Source organism: Accipiter gentilis, chromosome 20, assembly GCF_929443795.1.
Source record: "Accipiter gentilis chromosome 20, bAccGen1.1, whole genome shotgun sequence".
In the NCBI taxonomy this organism is placed as follows: Eukaryota; Metazoa; Chordata; class Aves; order Accipitriformes; family Accipitridae; genus Astur; species Astur gentilis.
The window spans coordinates 25,843,138-25,857,067 of record NC_064899.1 but is presented as its reverse complement, the minus strand read 5'-3'; the positions used below and the strand labels follow the sequence as shown (position 1 = coordinate 25,857,067).

Here is a 13,930-nt window from a genome sequence, read left to right as displayed (position 1 = left end):
GAGAAAGCAAGTGAAAACATACCATGAACCTCTGAATCCTTAAAGTTTACAATGATTGCATGACAATCCCCAGTTCATATATTAAGCTCCTATGCCAGTTTGCAAAAGAGAAAAAGGGAAACTTTCAAACCTGAGGACAAAAGTCATAGCCTAAATACTTTTTTTTCCTCATTGGGGTTGCTATAGCATTCAAGCAAGGATGTGTCACATAGCAAAATTCACAATGTCAATACTTTATTCTCTTCTACAGTAAAATCTGCAAGTCAGTGAAATGTGGGGAAGACAATTTGGGGAGGGGGTTGGTTTGCTTTTTTTTGTTATAGAAGGTACAGCAGGTTCTTTAGTTTTGAAAGTGGAACGACAGCCTTCAACGTCAACAAAACTTGAAAAAAAAATCACTCAGGGTTTAGGAAAGTATCATTCTTAAAATAGATAAAAGTGAAAGTAGTTGGTACCCACATACTGAATGTGCAAGTTGAGAGGAGGGGGATTCTTGGGGCAAGGATTAGACACAAGAAGTAATTTACAGCTTGTGCAAAAAGGAAACGTTAATGAGGAAAGGGAGCATGCTGTGTCATGCCACCAATATTTCTACTGATGTCTATAATTTCTGATACCCAGTACAGCAACGATTTTTAGCTCCCACGTTTATCTTTGAAAGAGGTTTTCCAGACCTTTCTGGAGAATTAGGAGACAGAAGAGATAGCGCACTTGTTTTCTGACAACTTTAATAGGCGGGTGTTTTTATCCATTGATTATACCAATAAATTCTGTTGAATGGTGGTTGTGTTTCAGCTACAAATGTGATGCACTGATGTAAGTACATAAAGTAAAATCCCAGGTGCAGGATCCAAGGATATCCGTATTGATGGATAAGTTACTGCTAAGAGGGAGGAGGAGGTGGATTTGAGGATGGCCTTTGGCAAGGTTCACGTTTCCTTATAGTCTAGATTCATCCTCAGTGTCTTAGAATCATGGAATGGTTGAGATTGGAAGGGACCTCTAACCTCAGCCAAAAAGTGGTATTTTTGACTCGCTAGGCAGAATCTGTTTCTTGTGGTTAGATAATGTTTGGAGTTTGAGGACTGCAAATAATCCAGCATAGGCTACAATTCCTAGCAACATCCTACAGAAATGGTCCCATGAGGTTCTCTCCTGTACAAGTAGGGTTCTGATATGTGCAGTGAGGGGGGTTTGTTTCATCTTCATCCTGAAGTAATTGTATTCTGGTGGATGTTTTAAAACTGCAGTTCAGTTGGTTGAAAACATCTGGTGCACAATAGCTTTCCTTAGCTCACTGAGATGGATGTTAGAAATCTTTTCACAAAGCAAGTCTCTTGAGGTCTAATGGCCTGTCTGGAGAGTATAGCATTGTAGGTATGAACTGGATAGTTGTTTTTAGAGAAATGGGTGTATTGTCCATGAATTTTCAATTAAATGTAAGGTTTTGGTGGTATTTGGGTTTTGTTCCTTTGATACTGACCCTAGACTCTGGGAAAATATTGCTTTAGGAATAGAAGCTGAAGCACTTTGACAGACGGGTGATGTTTCTTGAATTAATGGTGAAAATCCAGAAGGGAAGGGATGTCTTGAATTTCATATCTTATCTCTTCTTCCAACTCACAAAAACATGGTTTCCAATAACAAACACTTACTCCAGACTATGGGCAGAGAGATGCCAAGCTTTCAGAATCTAGTTTCAAAGTTCCTTGAAGAGGAAGTTAAATATGTATTTTTTAAAATCCCACAAGCCCGTGCTATACCTATGATACACAAATGACATCTTTATTATAAAAATGGCCTTATTTAGTGACTTCATCCTGAGATGCAATAAGCTAAAGCAGACTCCCCATCCAAAAGTCAGGTGGTTGAGGAACACTGAGGGAATCTATCCTCCTCTTGCAGCAGGGATGCATGGGCTAGTTTGTAATATTTTTACCAAGCAGTCCAGTACTTTGCATCTTTATAAGAACATTAACTTACCAGAAAACTTTCAAACTCTTTTTTAGGTTATTCATTATTGTGCCAAATTAAAGTTTCATATCACTGTTATCTTTGGTGGAATCCAATTTTCATAAAGTTAAATTTCATTATGACCCTCAGCTTTACAGTTTGAAATATAACAAAAAGTACGACTACCTCACAATATAATGTACGATATATAGTATGATCTAAAGAATTTTTTGAAGCTTTATCTCATGCAGCTTAACAGGATTTTTGCTACTTCCCTGCACTTCTCCATTAGAAGATACAGGCTGGAGAAGGTCAAAACTATTGACAATTTATTTGGCGAGGACAGTACCCCTCAAGTAGGTGAATGTGAGACAACCGAAGTAGGTTGATTAACTTTTACATAAGTTGACAGGGAACTGCCAAAAATAAACTCCCATAGCCCTCAGAAAAAAAAACCCAAAATGCTTCATAGTCCAATTTAGCCCTAAGAACAAAGCAGTTCTCCAAACACACTGGTCTTGTGATCTTCTTTAAACAGTATATTTGTTAATGGTCATGTGCTGCTTTAGCATCACGTAGCACAGATATTTTTAGCACCTTGTTATCCGAGATTAGTTCTTGCAGAATTACTACTTTTTCAAGCACTTTGAGTGCCCAGTGATGCTGGCACTAAATTGTTCAAGACTGGGCTAAATCTTGGTTTTTCTCAAAAGCTTCTGTTCATTCTTTATGAAATCTTTCTAATATTTACTAATCCCAAGCTTTTCGATTGCACTTCTCCATTCTACACTTGCACTGCTTAAAGCTAACCAAAAGTGAATGTTTATATCCAGAATAGGTTATAACTTTATGAAAAATGTTCCTTTTCCTGTTTGAGTAGTGGTTGACAACACGAGCATTTAAAGTTAATACTGAATTCCTGTGCTGATGTGAGAACTGAGCATTCTGTACTTCAGAAGCACCATTCCCGGCTAAACACAAAACTACATTACCAAAGTAGTTACCCAGGGCTGTGACACTTCTCTTGTTTTGTTCTGTTTTGTTTTGGGGAGGAGGAAGGAATTTTGCAAGACTAATGTTTTCAGGTCCACATCTAAATCTGCAATTGTAGAGACACCTAACTAGCCTATCTAGCTCCTCTCCTCTATCTTTTCAACACACAGTACAAACAGCTGGTACGCAATGTAATGCTGTTCTGTGCATGGTCATGAAAATCAAAGGAACAGCAGCACGCTGCTATTCGCTTACGTAGCTGTTGACGTGGACTTCATCAACCTTTTAACACGCTCTTCCATTCACCATCAAATGTCTCACAGAGGAAGCGGCCAAGTGATACGAGCAGCCACAAAAGAGACCTCATTAGAAAGGGGAAATTACTGAAGAGAAGAAATTGCCTGCCAGCCTAGGAACTAGGTATGTGAACCAGAAGCATCCTTGAAAAGCGTAGCTGGGATCTTTGAAGCACAGTCATGTACCTCGAAACTGGAGACAGCCTGAGATCGATAAGCGCAACAAACAATGAACTGCCTTGGCAACTTATTATCTGAAAAGGTGAAAAATAGTCTGGAGAAAGGGGAAAATATCCTGAGAAAGTAAGAATCAGAAAAACTGCTGTTCTAACTGCAAGAACAGGAAAACAGTCTGGAAAAACGAATGCTGGTCTGAAAGAACAGAAAACATTGTCACCTATTGGCTATTCCAGGTGAAAAATAGGAATCTGCAGCACCTATTGGCTGCTCAGGGTGACGGAGTGCTATGCCCTCTTCTGTCTCTGCGATATAAAAATGACTTAATTTTTAACCAAAATGGAGCATCTCTCTCTGGGAACTTTCCATGCTGCGCATACTTTTCCCTTTCCTAGGCAGGTTGAACTCTCTGCACGAACTTTCCATGAGATATGGGGATACCTGGCTGGCTCCAGACTCTGTGACATGGATAATCTTTGTGTCTGTCACTTCACTGATGTCCCTCCGCACCCACTTCTGGGGCTGGGTTGGTTTGTCCTCCCACCTTTGGGATGGTTGGGTCCCCCTCTGGGGTTGTTTGGCCCCTTCTGGAGTCTAATTCACTTGATACCAGTATTATTTATCCATACAAGTAATTTATCATAAGCATAGCTGCTGTTGTATTGTTGATAAGTTTGCTTCATTAATGATAAGTTTGTAGTAACCTGTAATAGTATATTCTTACTTGGTTGTTGCTATAACATCGATTTTTTGCTGTACTATTGATTGCTGATACTAATTTGTAACAGCTTGACATAATATATATTCACTTTATTAATCATACGCATACTTGCAAGTGGTAATCTTTGTGGTAGTACATTTGCTAGTGGTGCTTTCTCTGTTATTTGTGGTAATCTGTGATAAAGAAATTTAGAGGATGAAGCCTCCATGTCCTTGTGTATTAAGGAAACCTGTGAACGTAGGGTTGCAATCTCTATGCCCCTGCAGGCCAGGTAATCCTCATGACACCGAGTCTGACAAATTACAAAGCAGTTTTTCCTGCCTCTCTACATGCCATATCATAAATACTTGTCACGTACGCATGCCATACACACAATTTGAATACTTTTTCTTTGGCAGATAGTTCAATATGGCTGTACGTTGGTAACCTAAATGTTACAAATTGTGCTTCCAAGCAAACAAAAAGTAGGTTGAGCAGCCTTGCCTATTTAAGTCTCCAACTTGCAGGGAAAGGACCTCTTCCAGGGAAGCCAAGGTAGCCAAGTTAGTCTCATTTCTAGGGAGGCATAAAGGAAGAAGCAACACAAAACCTGATCAGACACCACAACTTCAGTCTTCTCAATTGCTTCACAAGCACAGAAGACAAAAGCATTATACAAATAGAAAACCTGTATTTTTCAGACCCTCTTTTTCCTGCCTGGCTGATCAACCCATCTAATGACATCTGTTAGAAACAAGGGTCTAGGCTTGGCCCTCACGTCTGACCTTCCCGCGTTCGTTATTCCCCAGCCCAAGCCTCCGTTCTGCGGGGTCTTTGCAGAAAGCCTGCCCCTTGCAAGTCCCCAGCCACTCCTTGCAGCCAGCACGTTCAGCCTCAGCATCCTTCCTCCGCCTCGTTGGACCATTTATAGCATCATCGCTCCCTGATAGCACCCTTTCAGGGCTGAGTAGATAAACCCTTGCACAAACCCAAGAGAGCATAGCAGCACTACTTCTGACTAGGACTGCAAACACTTTCCTACCCCTTTAGAGAGAATGAGCCAGAAGCTTCAGAGCCATAGAATCCTAAGTCAGCAAGCAAAAAGGAGAATAAAGCAGGTGCAACCAAGCTCTGGGATGCAGATCTTTTTACTGAACGAGAAGGAATGGGGGGAGTAGGGGAGCATGATGTCCTGATTCCCCCTCCAGACATTTGGAGGGGCAGCAGCAGCAGCCTGGCTGACACGCAGGAGGTTACATTCCCCGTAGTCTTTTATAAGTAGGTTCCTGGCTGGGCAAGGGGAGGACGAGAAGGCAAAGGAGGCAGCACAGAGACTTCAGAAAAAAAAACCCAGCAGTGGCTTAAAGAGAAAAGCAAAAGGCCGACCGTTGCACTTCCATTAAAAAATGAGGGGTGTGAAAGGTGCCGGGAGGAGGAATCAGGAGAAAGAATATGAATGCCACACAGCCTGAAGGAAGGAGAACCGACCGTGTTGGCTGGAGCTGAAAGTAGAAATTGTGCATGGAAGTAAGTTGTCTGCTCTTGGCAGTCCTGGTGACAATAATTATTTACTTGCTGGGTGAAACTCCTAACTGCACAGGATTTTCAAATGAGCTAGTCCCCAGTGGGAAGGATGATAGGATGATGGTAGAGGGGTATAGAACTCAAATGTTGTTTAAAGGGACAAACCTCTGACTGCTAAGACCTTTTTTCTCATCTCAAATTTGATGTCTGGTTTGCAGAAATGCTAAAACCAGGGGGAGCAGTAAGTTTAACTATGCCAGGGCCAGAGAAGGAGCTGCAGGACACAGAGGCTTCTAGGACACAGAGACAGCAAGATCAACGCTCTGAAGAGCCAGCACATGGCAGAAGAAAGCCTTAGAGGACACCACGCTGCAAAGTGTCCTCAATCTGACTACAATACGCTGCCTTGCGGACCACGTGAGACTGAAGAAGTCTGTTTCTCTGAAAGGCAGCACGCTGTCACCCTTCCAACTGTCCCAGCCCCGCGAGGTCCTCTGTCTACTAGAAGACCATGCTGACCTTAGAAGCCCTTCATAGTTTCCATTGCACTGTGGAAGCTGGTCAGAGGGCAGATGTGTAATTTTTTTCCCTCTCCTTTCTTAGTGTTTATTGGTATTTGTTTACAAGCTTTTGAAACTGCTGGGTAGCTGCCACTTGAGAAATCTTAGAAAAGGGATCATTGAGCATAAATACTAGTGGAATTGTTAGCGAGGCTGTATTGTCAGCTGGTCCGCTTTTTGTTCTGCATTGTATTATTTTGTTGCCTAAGATAGCTCAGCTTTTGAAAATACGTGAGAATTTTAGCTTCCACAAAAGTAACAAAAGGATCCTCTTTCCTTACTGAACTTTGTGTTTAATGATAATCCTCAAAAATTAGGATTTCTTACAACATAAAACTGCAAGTAACAGAATGGAAATAAAAGATGAAAATGGAGTTAAATTTACTTCAAAATCTTAGAGCATTTTGATTCTGGTCCGTGCTTTTAAATAGCCATAGCTGGCACTATCAACTGCATAGCTCCAGCCTGATACAAATTAGAAAGATAGGGAACACCAGGCAGGGTTAAATCAGTATCTGGCTGCGCTTGCAAAGTAGAAGGTAACTTTATATGCTTATGTAGATGTAGCATTAGTCCTTCTTCTCTAATAGCAGAATGGCACATCCCACACACATGGAAAAAGGAAGAGCGAGCAGGCCCAACCCATCATCAGCACTGCCGGGGCAGAAGAGATGCAGGAATCCTGAGAGATGGCACATGCCCTTCTTGCAGTAAGCCAGGGCAACGCCAAAATGCTACAGCTTGGCCCGTATTTAAAAGCAACAATAACAACCAAAATTAAGACAGAAACTCAAGAGACAAAGGTGGGATATCTGAGAGCTAAGGACAGGATTTCCACAAAGGAGCACCTCACACCACAGCAAAGGTAATTGCATGCAGCTGGTCTGAAGTTCTATAGAACTTGGAACAAGTTGGCTCTAAAGCTGGAAATTGGGTGACTTAAAAGAGAAAAAATACCTGATTCCATTCCAAAAGGGTACAAATCTCTCCACACCCAAAATATGACATTTTCTCCTAAGAATTTCTGAGGTATAGTTTTGTGTCAGTAAAAAACTGTTGTCCTATACTAGCAGTGTTTTATCGCAGTTCAGCCTTTTAGATTCGATACTATTCAAAGTACTGATATACCTGTCATGCATTTTAGTTAATACTATATTTCATGCAATAAAACTTTAACATGCAACTGTAAACAATAAACTTTTTGCTTCAATTCTATCAAAATGCATTTTAGAAGATCACAAAACTTTGAAAATGTCTGCGTGCTTCTGCAGAACAGTTGGCTTCTCAGGAACAGGATCCAAATCCTTTCTGCACATGGATCCATGTGCTCCAACTGTTTGTCAGCTATTCCACATGAAGGGGTGTGTGCGCACCACTTCTACAATGCAATGCACGCCATACTCCAGGCTCAAAGGGAATATTTGACATAGACATAGTGCTGGTCCTCACTGGGCGCTAAAACTAAAATAGACATCATATGGATGTAAGACTGAAAATGGAAGACAGACAGGAGTTTGTGGGCAGCAAAAGAAGGAGGAAATAAAATAAAGGGGTGGACCACGACTGGCTTTAGGCGAGGAGAAAGCAGAGAGATTAGCTGCATAGGCAGCAGTCTTCATAAGGCATTTAAATCTTCGGAAAAAAAAGCGGATCTATGAACAAGCTGCCTATTCCGTGTGTACTGGAACAGGCAGGGGCTGGCTGTTGCAGCACAACACGCTTCCAAAACGGCCAACCTTCACCTCCGGGTACAACCTGTTAGCTGGCCCTGCTGCCAGGGTGGAGGAATCACTACGCAAGGGTTTGCAGCTACTGTACATGGAATGTCCTCTCCCAGCAACAGGAACTGCCACTGCCCATCCCAAAGGAGTAGATCCTTGCCCTAGCCCAATTCAAACCACTTACGTCTGGCTGAGAAGTCGTGGGTCAAGTCTAGGGTGGAAAGAATGGCAAGGTCAGAGGGAGGGAAAGGTAAAGAGTAGAGGCAAGAGCAAGGGAGCATTTGAAAGGCTCTCCAAATATAACCAAGACCATATAGAACCCAATTCTGGCATTTTCTAAATCACAGCTGCTTGGCTTGGCAACTTAGATGATAACTTCTATTTTTTTTTTTTTTCGGTGCTCTGTAAACATAAACAGGTCATGTCCATTCACTTTCAATTTTACCATCATATGTTTAATCAGTAAAACATGTCAGAAGGAAGAACATGTGCTAAGAAGACATCAAAAAATCATTTAAATGCATGCTGTGGAACCTGTAAGCTCAGCTTAGTACTCAGTCCATTAATATTTTTTTTTGTAAACTAGGGTAGTAGCTGCTTGCATATTCTTATTGTGGATAAACAGAAAGCTTCACAAACCAGCACTGCCTAAATGAAGAAAGTTTCTTCCTTACTCTCACATGATGACATCCAGCATTTTTTCAAGTAAGCTGCCTTTGATAATGATCTTTAAAACTACACTGATACCTCAACTACTCCTGCAGCCTTCACTTTCAGTGCTCTTTAATCGAGTTTTCGTGAACTGTTGAAGTATATTTAATGGCAGAGTGGTGAGAAGCCAAGTAGATGACGACACTTGCCTACTACCCAGGGATTCCTCCCCCATTATAGTACTCTCCCCAGATTTGGTTTGTGACCCTACTGCTGCAGCCGGACACCTTGTTGGCCCCTTTACCCACGTTCCAAAACAGTGTGTGTGGGGGTCTGTGATTCCGGTTACTCCATCACTCAAATACATTTCTTGCACTGGAGCTTGCCAAATAAATGGGATTCTTCCAGGCACTGGTTGTAGCTCTGTAGCTACAATACACAGTCCTGGCAGAAGTGAGCAGTATTTTCTGCAGGTGAACTTCTAGTTACTCAGCAACAATTCATTTTTCAACACTAGCCTTTTTTTGCATTATTACCACTGTCCGAGGCTTTCTTTAAAACAGCTGAAAGCGGCAGGGTACGTTCTACCAGCCAAGAAGCTGATTCAACAAAGGCAGCAGCCTGAGGCACTTACCTGCTGCCATCACAAGCGTGGCCGTGCAGCACTGTCCCGGTACGCCGTTGTAAAATACACTTTGCAAGAGCTTCAGCAGAGTCCTCACGGGCTGCTTCGTATTGTTGGGGCAAGTGGGGAGAAATCCCCTGCTGTCAGCCAACCATTTGGTTTGCTGCCTCCTCAGTATGGAACTTTACTCCTCACCAGCACAGCATATTAGCCAAACTCTGTGATTCCCCACACAAAAGGAGGTTTATCGTGCTTGCCTCTGCAGAAAAAAGGGAGGCAAGGGGACACGGCGGCTGTTATGCAACCCCCACTATTGGGAATGTACTGGATAAAACCGACTGGTGAATCTGGAAGGCCAAGGGCAAAACCAAAAATTGGTTTAGGGACCCATAGGTGAGGATAGGTGCACACTCTTTGGGACACCCTGCTGGACTTGGGAAAGGACATTCCTGTCTTTTCTGTAGGGCTACAGGCCTCACTGCCAAATCCAGAGGAAACTATGTAAGAAATCAGCCAAGCTTAGACACCTATTGTTTTAATAAGAAACAATGTGCTTTTGTGTAAAATAATAAGCTATTAAGGGTCCTCCCTTCTTCTGAGAGCACGTAGTGCTTATGTAAGGTGTATACAATAGATAGAGCATAGTTAAAATACCTCAGCTGAGCAGAGGCTATTCAAACAGGAGTAAATTCAGCCGAGAAATTAAAGAAAACTCAAGACTGATCAATGAAGGCGCAGTTCTAGAAAAGACTAAACTAATTTCTGATTTGACAGAGCATCTCGTCACCACTAAGTTACACCTTTAACTCATTTTGTTAAGAGAAGTAGTGAACTTTTCTAAAGTCTCTTTGAAGGACTTGATCAAGTAAGCTCCCAGTTCATTGTTTGTCTCCTGAACAGCTGCGTCGTAACTGCCAAAGAGCGGAGTCGAAGCCTTCACATCATCCCTATTTGCTTGGAGTAAAATGAGGTTAAGCTCCTCTGCTACACTTTCATATCTTTGGCGATCAAACCTGCAAAGACTGGCATCGTCAATTGGGTAGGTGATGCCAACAGGGTAGCAGTCCCTTGGAACTGGGAACTCCACATTTTTCAGCATTGGCAACTCGCAGAGAAACGTGAAAAGGTGTTTAAGTGCCTGGGATGACAGTGGGTTTCCAAGAAACTTAAACTCCTGTAGTTTCTGACAAGGGCTTAAAGCTAAAATCAACATGTTGACATGAGTGTCTTGGATGTTACAGTCCTCCAGGGTAAGACTCCTGAGCACTGAAGAGGAATGGCTGAGAAGCTTAAAGAATATTGATGGGTAAAGGTCAGGTATATTGTGACCACTCAGGTCCAGGGCTTCTAAGTGATGAGCATGGAAGCTATTGGCTAAATAGGCCATATCGGCATGGTTCAGTGAGCAGTTAGAAACATCCAGCATCTTCAGTGGAGTTTTTAGTGGGCTGCAGAATTAAAGAGAAAAAAAGTTTTATGGCATAAAACATTGAAAACCTGCATTTACAAAATTTCATACAACTATCCACATTATGAACGCAGCCATCTGCCACATGCGTTATTTTTTCTAACGTCTTTTGAGAAACAGAAGCACGTGCCAACATTGACAAGTATATTTTCCTCCTGAAATCGGTTGCATGAATGAGCTCCTACTTTACATGGCCCACTGTGTTGTTTTAACGGGGATTAATCTGGTAACATTCTTTGTCTGCTTTGTAAGCAGTTATATGTTGTCAGGTGTCTATTACTTGCTGAATTAATAGCAGATCATTACTACCATAAAAGTATTGGTGGCTGCTTCTTGTAGAAAGCTGTTATAATTCCAGAGATTTAGATCATTTCCATTAAGGAAGGATTAATTCCAAGATGAAAGCCAACCGGTAGGCTAACAAGACATCTGCTTTTCTTTCTAGGTTTTTTCCTACTGTGTTTTTAAACACACAAGAAGTTTACACATTGTATTGTTCTGGGTTGCAAAGAGACTTTCTGATGAAGAAGAAGGTTGAAAGAAGCATACCTGAGCTTATGTGCAAATATTCTAGTTGAATATAAAACAGATGAAAATCAAGAGATCCCTTTCATACATGCTAAATGTTAGTGAGACTTCTGCCACAGGTCTCAGCTAGATCACGGTTAGAAACTTGTAATTTATTTCTATCAATATAAGCAGTGTGCCATTCACAACTTTTAAATGAAATGACTTCTTTGTACAGGAGGAATTTTAGACCAAGGTGATTTGTCTCGATGCAACTTTTGTCTGCCTTTATTTTTTTAGATGCTCTGAAAAGCATACAGTTACCTTATTTTCTGTTCAAATATGAACACTGTTCACTGGCAGCTTGTTATCCTTCTGAGAATTCCCAATTTTTCCCAGGAATTCATCATGAATATTCATATATTACCTTAATTTGCAGTACAGAAAAGCATCAGATCTCTCTTGCCCCGAGATAGACAGACACAACAAACTCAAATCAAAGTCTACTATCCCCCTGCCCACCTAAAAATACAATATCTGTAGAGTCTTAGTATATTCACTGCCTGTTTTTTAGAGGACAATAATTTATTAGAGACCCTGAAAAATACTTGGAGTACGACTCGGGTCTCGCACCAAAGGCCAGCCCAGGCTGATGGAGATAGAAGCTCAAGACTGTGTCAAATCAAAAATGCCTGGGTGTGCCCTTCTCTTACGTGGTAGCCAAAAGTATATTCTGATCATGCTCGTCAGATGGGCTGTGGAAGACTAGTAAGGACAGTCAGTTCTTCTAAGTGTATTAGGTATACATTGGCTCCCAATTCTCCCCGACAAATACTCTTTCCTAGCTTCCTGCAGCCCCGTCTCACCCCCCCCACCCCCCCCACCCCCCCCCCGAGATATACTCACTCTCCTTATTCTCAGAGATTCTCAGCTTGCTGATGGCACAAAGGGCTGTTCTTTACAGTTTGACTGAAAGCAGGATGACCAGATTACCTGAGCAGTTTCTGTATTCTTCCTGTGAGTATAGAAAATGAAATACTCAGCTCGGTGAGCTGCGTCATTTCACCCATCTTTTCTCCAATGTTAGTAAGCATCCGTTCATCTGTGGCTGTGAACCTCCGCACATTAAATGTTCGTGCCGGCAAGGTCAAGGACATCAGTAGAGGGAAGTGCATACTGTTGAAGAGTATTTCCAAGTGCTCCATTTCCAAGCGAACATTGTGAACGATTTCCAACTTGCGCAGCAGCGAGGGATCAGTGAGCTTTATGATATAGAAGAACTTCTGCAAAGCCAGGTTGTCAGATCTGAATGCCACGCAGCGGATCTTCAGTGGGCAATAGCATTTCTTCAACAGGGCCTGGGCTACCAGCTCATAGTTCCGCTCTGTAACAAACAAGTCAATTAGCACATCGATACTGATTTCAAGGGTACCTGGGTGGCACTGTGTTTGTTGCAGGTAAACCAGCAGTTCTAAACAAAGCTTAGAGAGCAGCTGGGTCCTGGCCCACCTGCCCATTGTCTTCTTACACTCACAAAACTGAACTTCAACATCTTTTATACCGGTCAGGTCGACCACTTTCAATCTTTTCACATAGGGAGAAGGATGATTCAGCACGTAGTCTCTCAGCCCTGTCAGACAGCTTTCCAAGCACACTGAGCATGTTCTATGGCTCAGGTCTTCCTGGCAGTCCACAGTAGTTCCCAAGAGTTTTCCCACGTTAAAGTCAACAAGTGGCCAGTTCTCTACCAAGTCATGAATCACTTCCCCTTGCTCCAGTAAATAGCTGGCTTTAAAAAGAAGAGGAAAAAGATTATGTGCAACACCGCGGAGACTCTTCCTGGCAAATTCTGCATTTGACACGAATGCTTCGGCGCTAATGAATCGGAGAGACTTCATTCTTGCTCTGGTCTCCTTGCTGTCATGGAGAGTGACTTCTGCGTTTAACTGAAGATCCGAGTTGCTTATCACCTTCTATTTTTATCTGCAGCTGCTGTTTGCTGCTAACGGAAGCCTTGCTGCGAAGGCAGAATGAAGAGTCACATGCTGATCCTCTGCTTTCTATTTTGGAGCTGTACTGTGACTCTGCAGTAATTAACTGTGAGATCTTTAGTCAGAGAGCATTTATGCATCTAAACCCTCATATTCATAACAAAGCGGACTCAGCTAAGTATAGATCACTGCCCAGCAGGAAGAATAAGATCCGGGCAGCACACATACATGAGAATATTTCTGTATCTTTCCTATGCCGTACAAAAAGGCACTCTGGGTTCCAACTTAAACACATAACATGATCTGTATTCCACTTTCTTCCATGAGAGATGATATGCTGGGGATTCACATGCTGATTTCAATGGGGAAGATTTCTCAGAGTTAGCATAGAGCTGCTCCTAAAAACTATAGCCGCAAGGACACAATGTCCCTTCATTTTACCCTTCCTATCAGCAAGGAATAGTTAAATACAGTGGCTCCAGTGGAAAGGACAAAAGAGTCCAGAAGAGCTCAGAGCACTGGTGACCAGGACACTTGCCTGTGATAGGAGACTGAGGCTTAAGTACAAGATAAGCTGACCAAGACAGAGCATGTATATCCACTGTGAGGTGGTGGAGACCTACAGAAAAACACTACTAGATTCAGCAAAGCTGTAAGGTAATACCCCATACTACCAGAACGTAGAAGGATTTACCTGATTTGTCCTGTAGCTAAAAATTTTCACAGGACAGAAGGAGGAAAAGAAAGAGGCACCAGCGTTAGCA

The 13,930-nt window shown here is 42.2% G+C and overlaps 1 protein-coding gene across 1 annotated transcript; it reads right to left on the bottom strand.

The window, feature by feature from the left end:
* Window positions 1–231: 231 nt before the first annotated feature.
* Window positions 232–13,108, bottom strand: LRRC14B (leucine rich repeat containing 14B). Its single transcript, XM_049823738.1, has 2 exons — window positions 12,169–13,108; window positions 232–10,648 (listed from the first exon to the last, which is right to left on the bottom strand). The coding sequence occupies exons 1-2, from the start codon at window positions 13,071–13,073 to the stop codon at window positions 10,003–10,005; spliced, it is 1,551 nt and encodes a 516-aa protein (XP_049679695.1). The 5' UTR covers window positions 13,074–13,108; the 3' UTR covers window positions 232–10,002.
* Between the last annotated feature and the right edge of the window lie 822 nt (window positions 13,109–13,930).

What these genes read in the sequence shown, in the direction of transcription:
- LRRC14B (XM_049823738.1), bottom strand. Translation starts at nt 13,073, where the DNA reads ATGAAGTCTCTCCGATTCATTAGCGCCGAAGCATTCGTGTCAAATGCA. An exon ending in AGAATACAGAAACTGCTCAG is followed by an intron (nt 10,649 to 12,168) that starts GTAATCTGGTCA and finishes TTAATTCTGCAG; the next exon opens with CCCACTAAAAACTCCACTGA.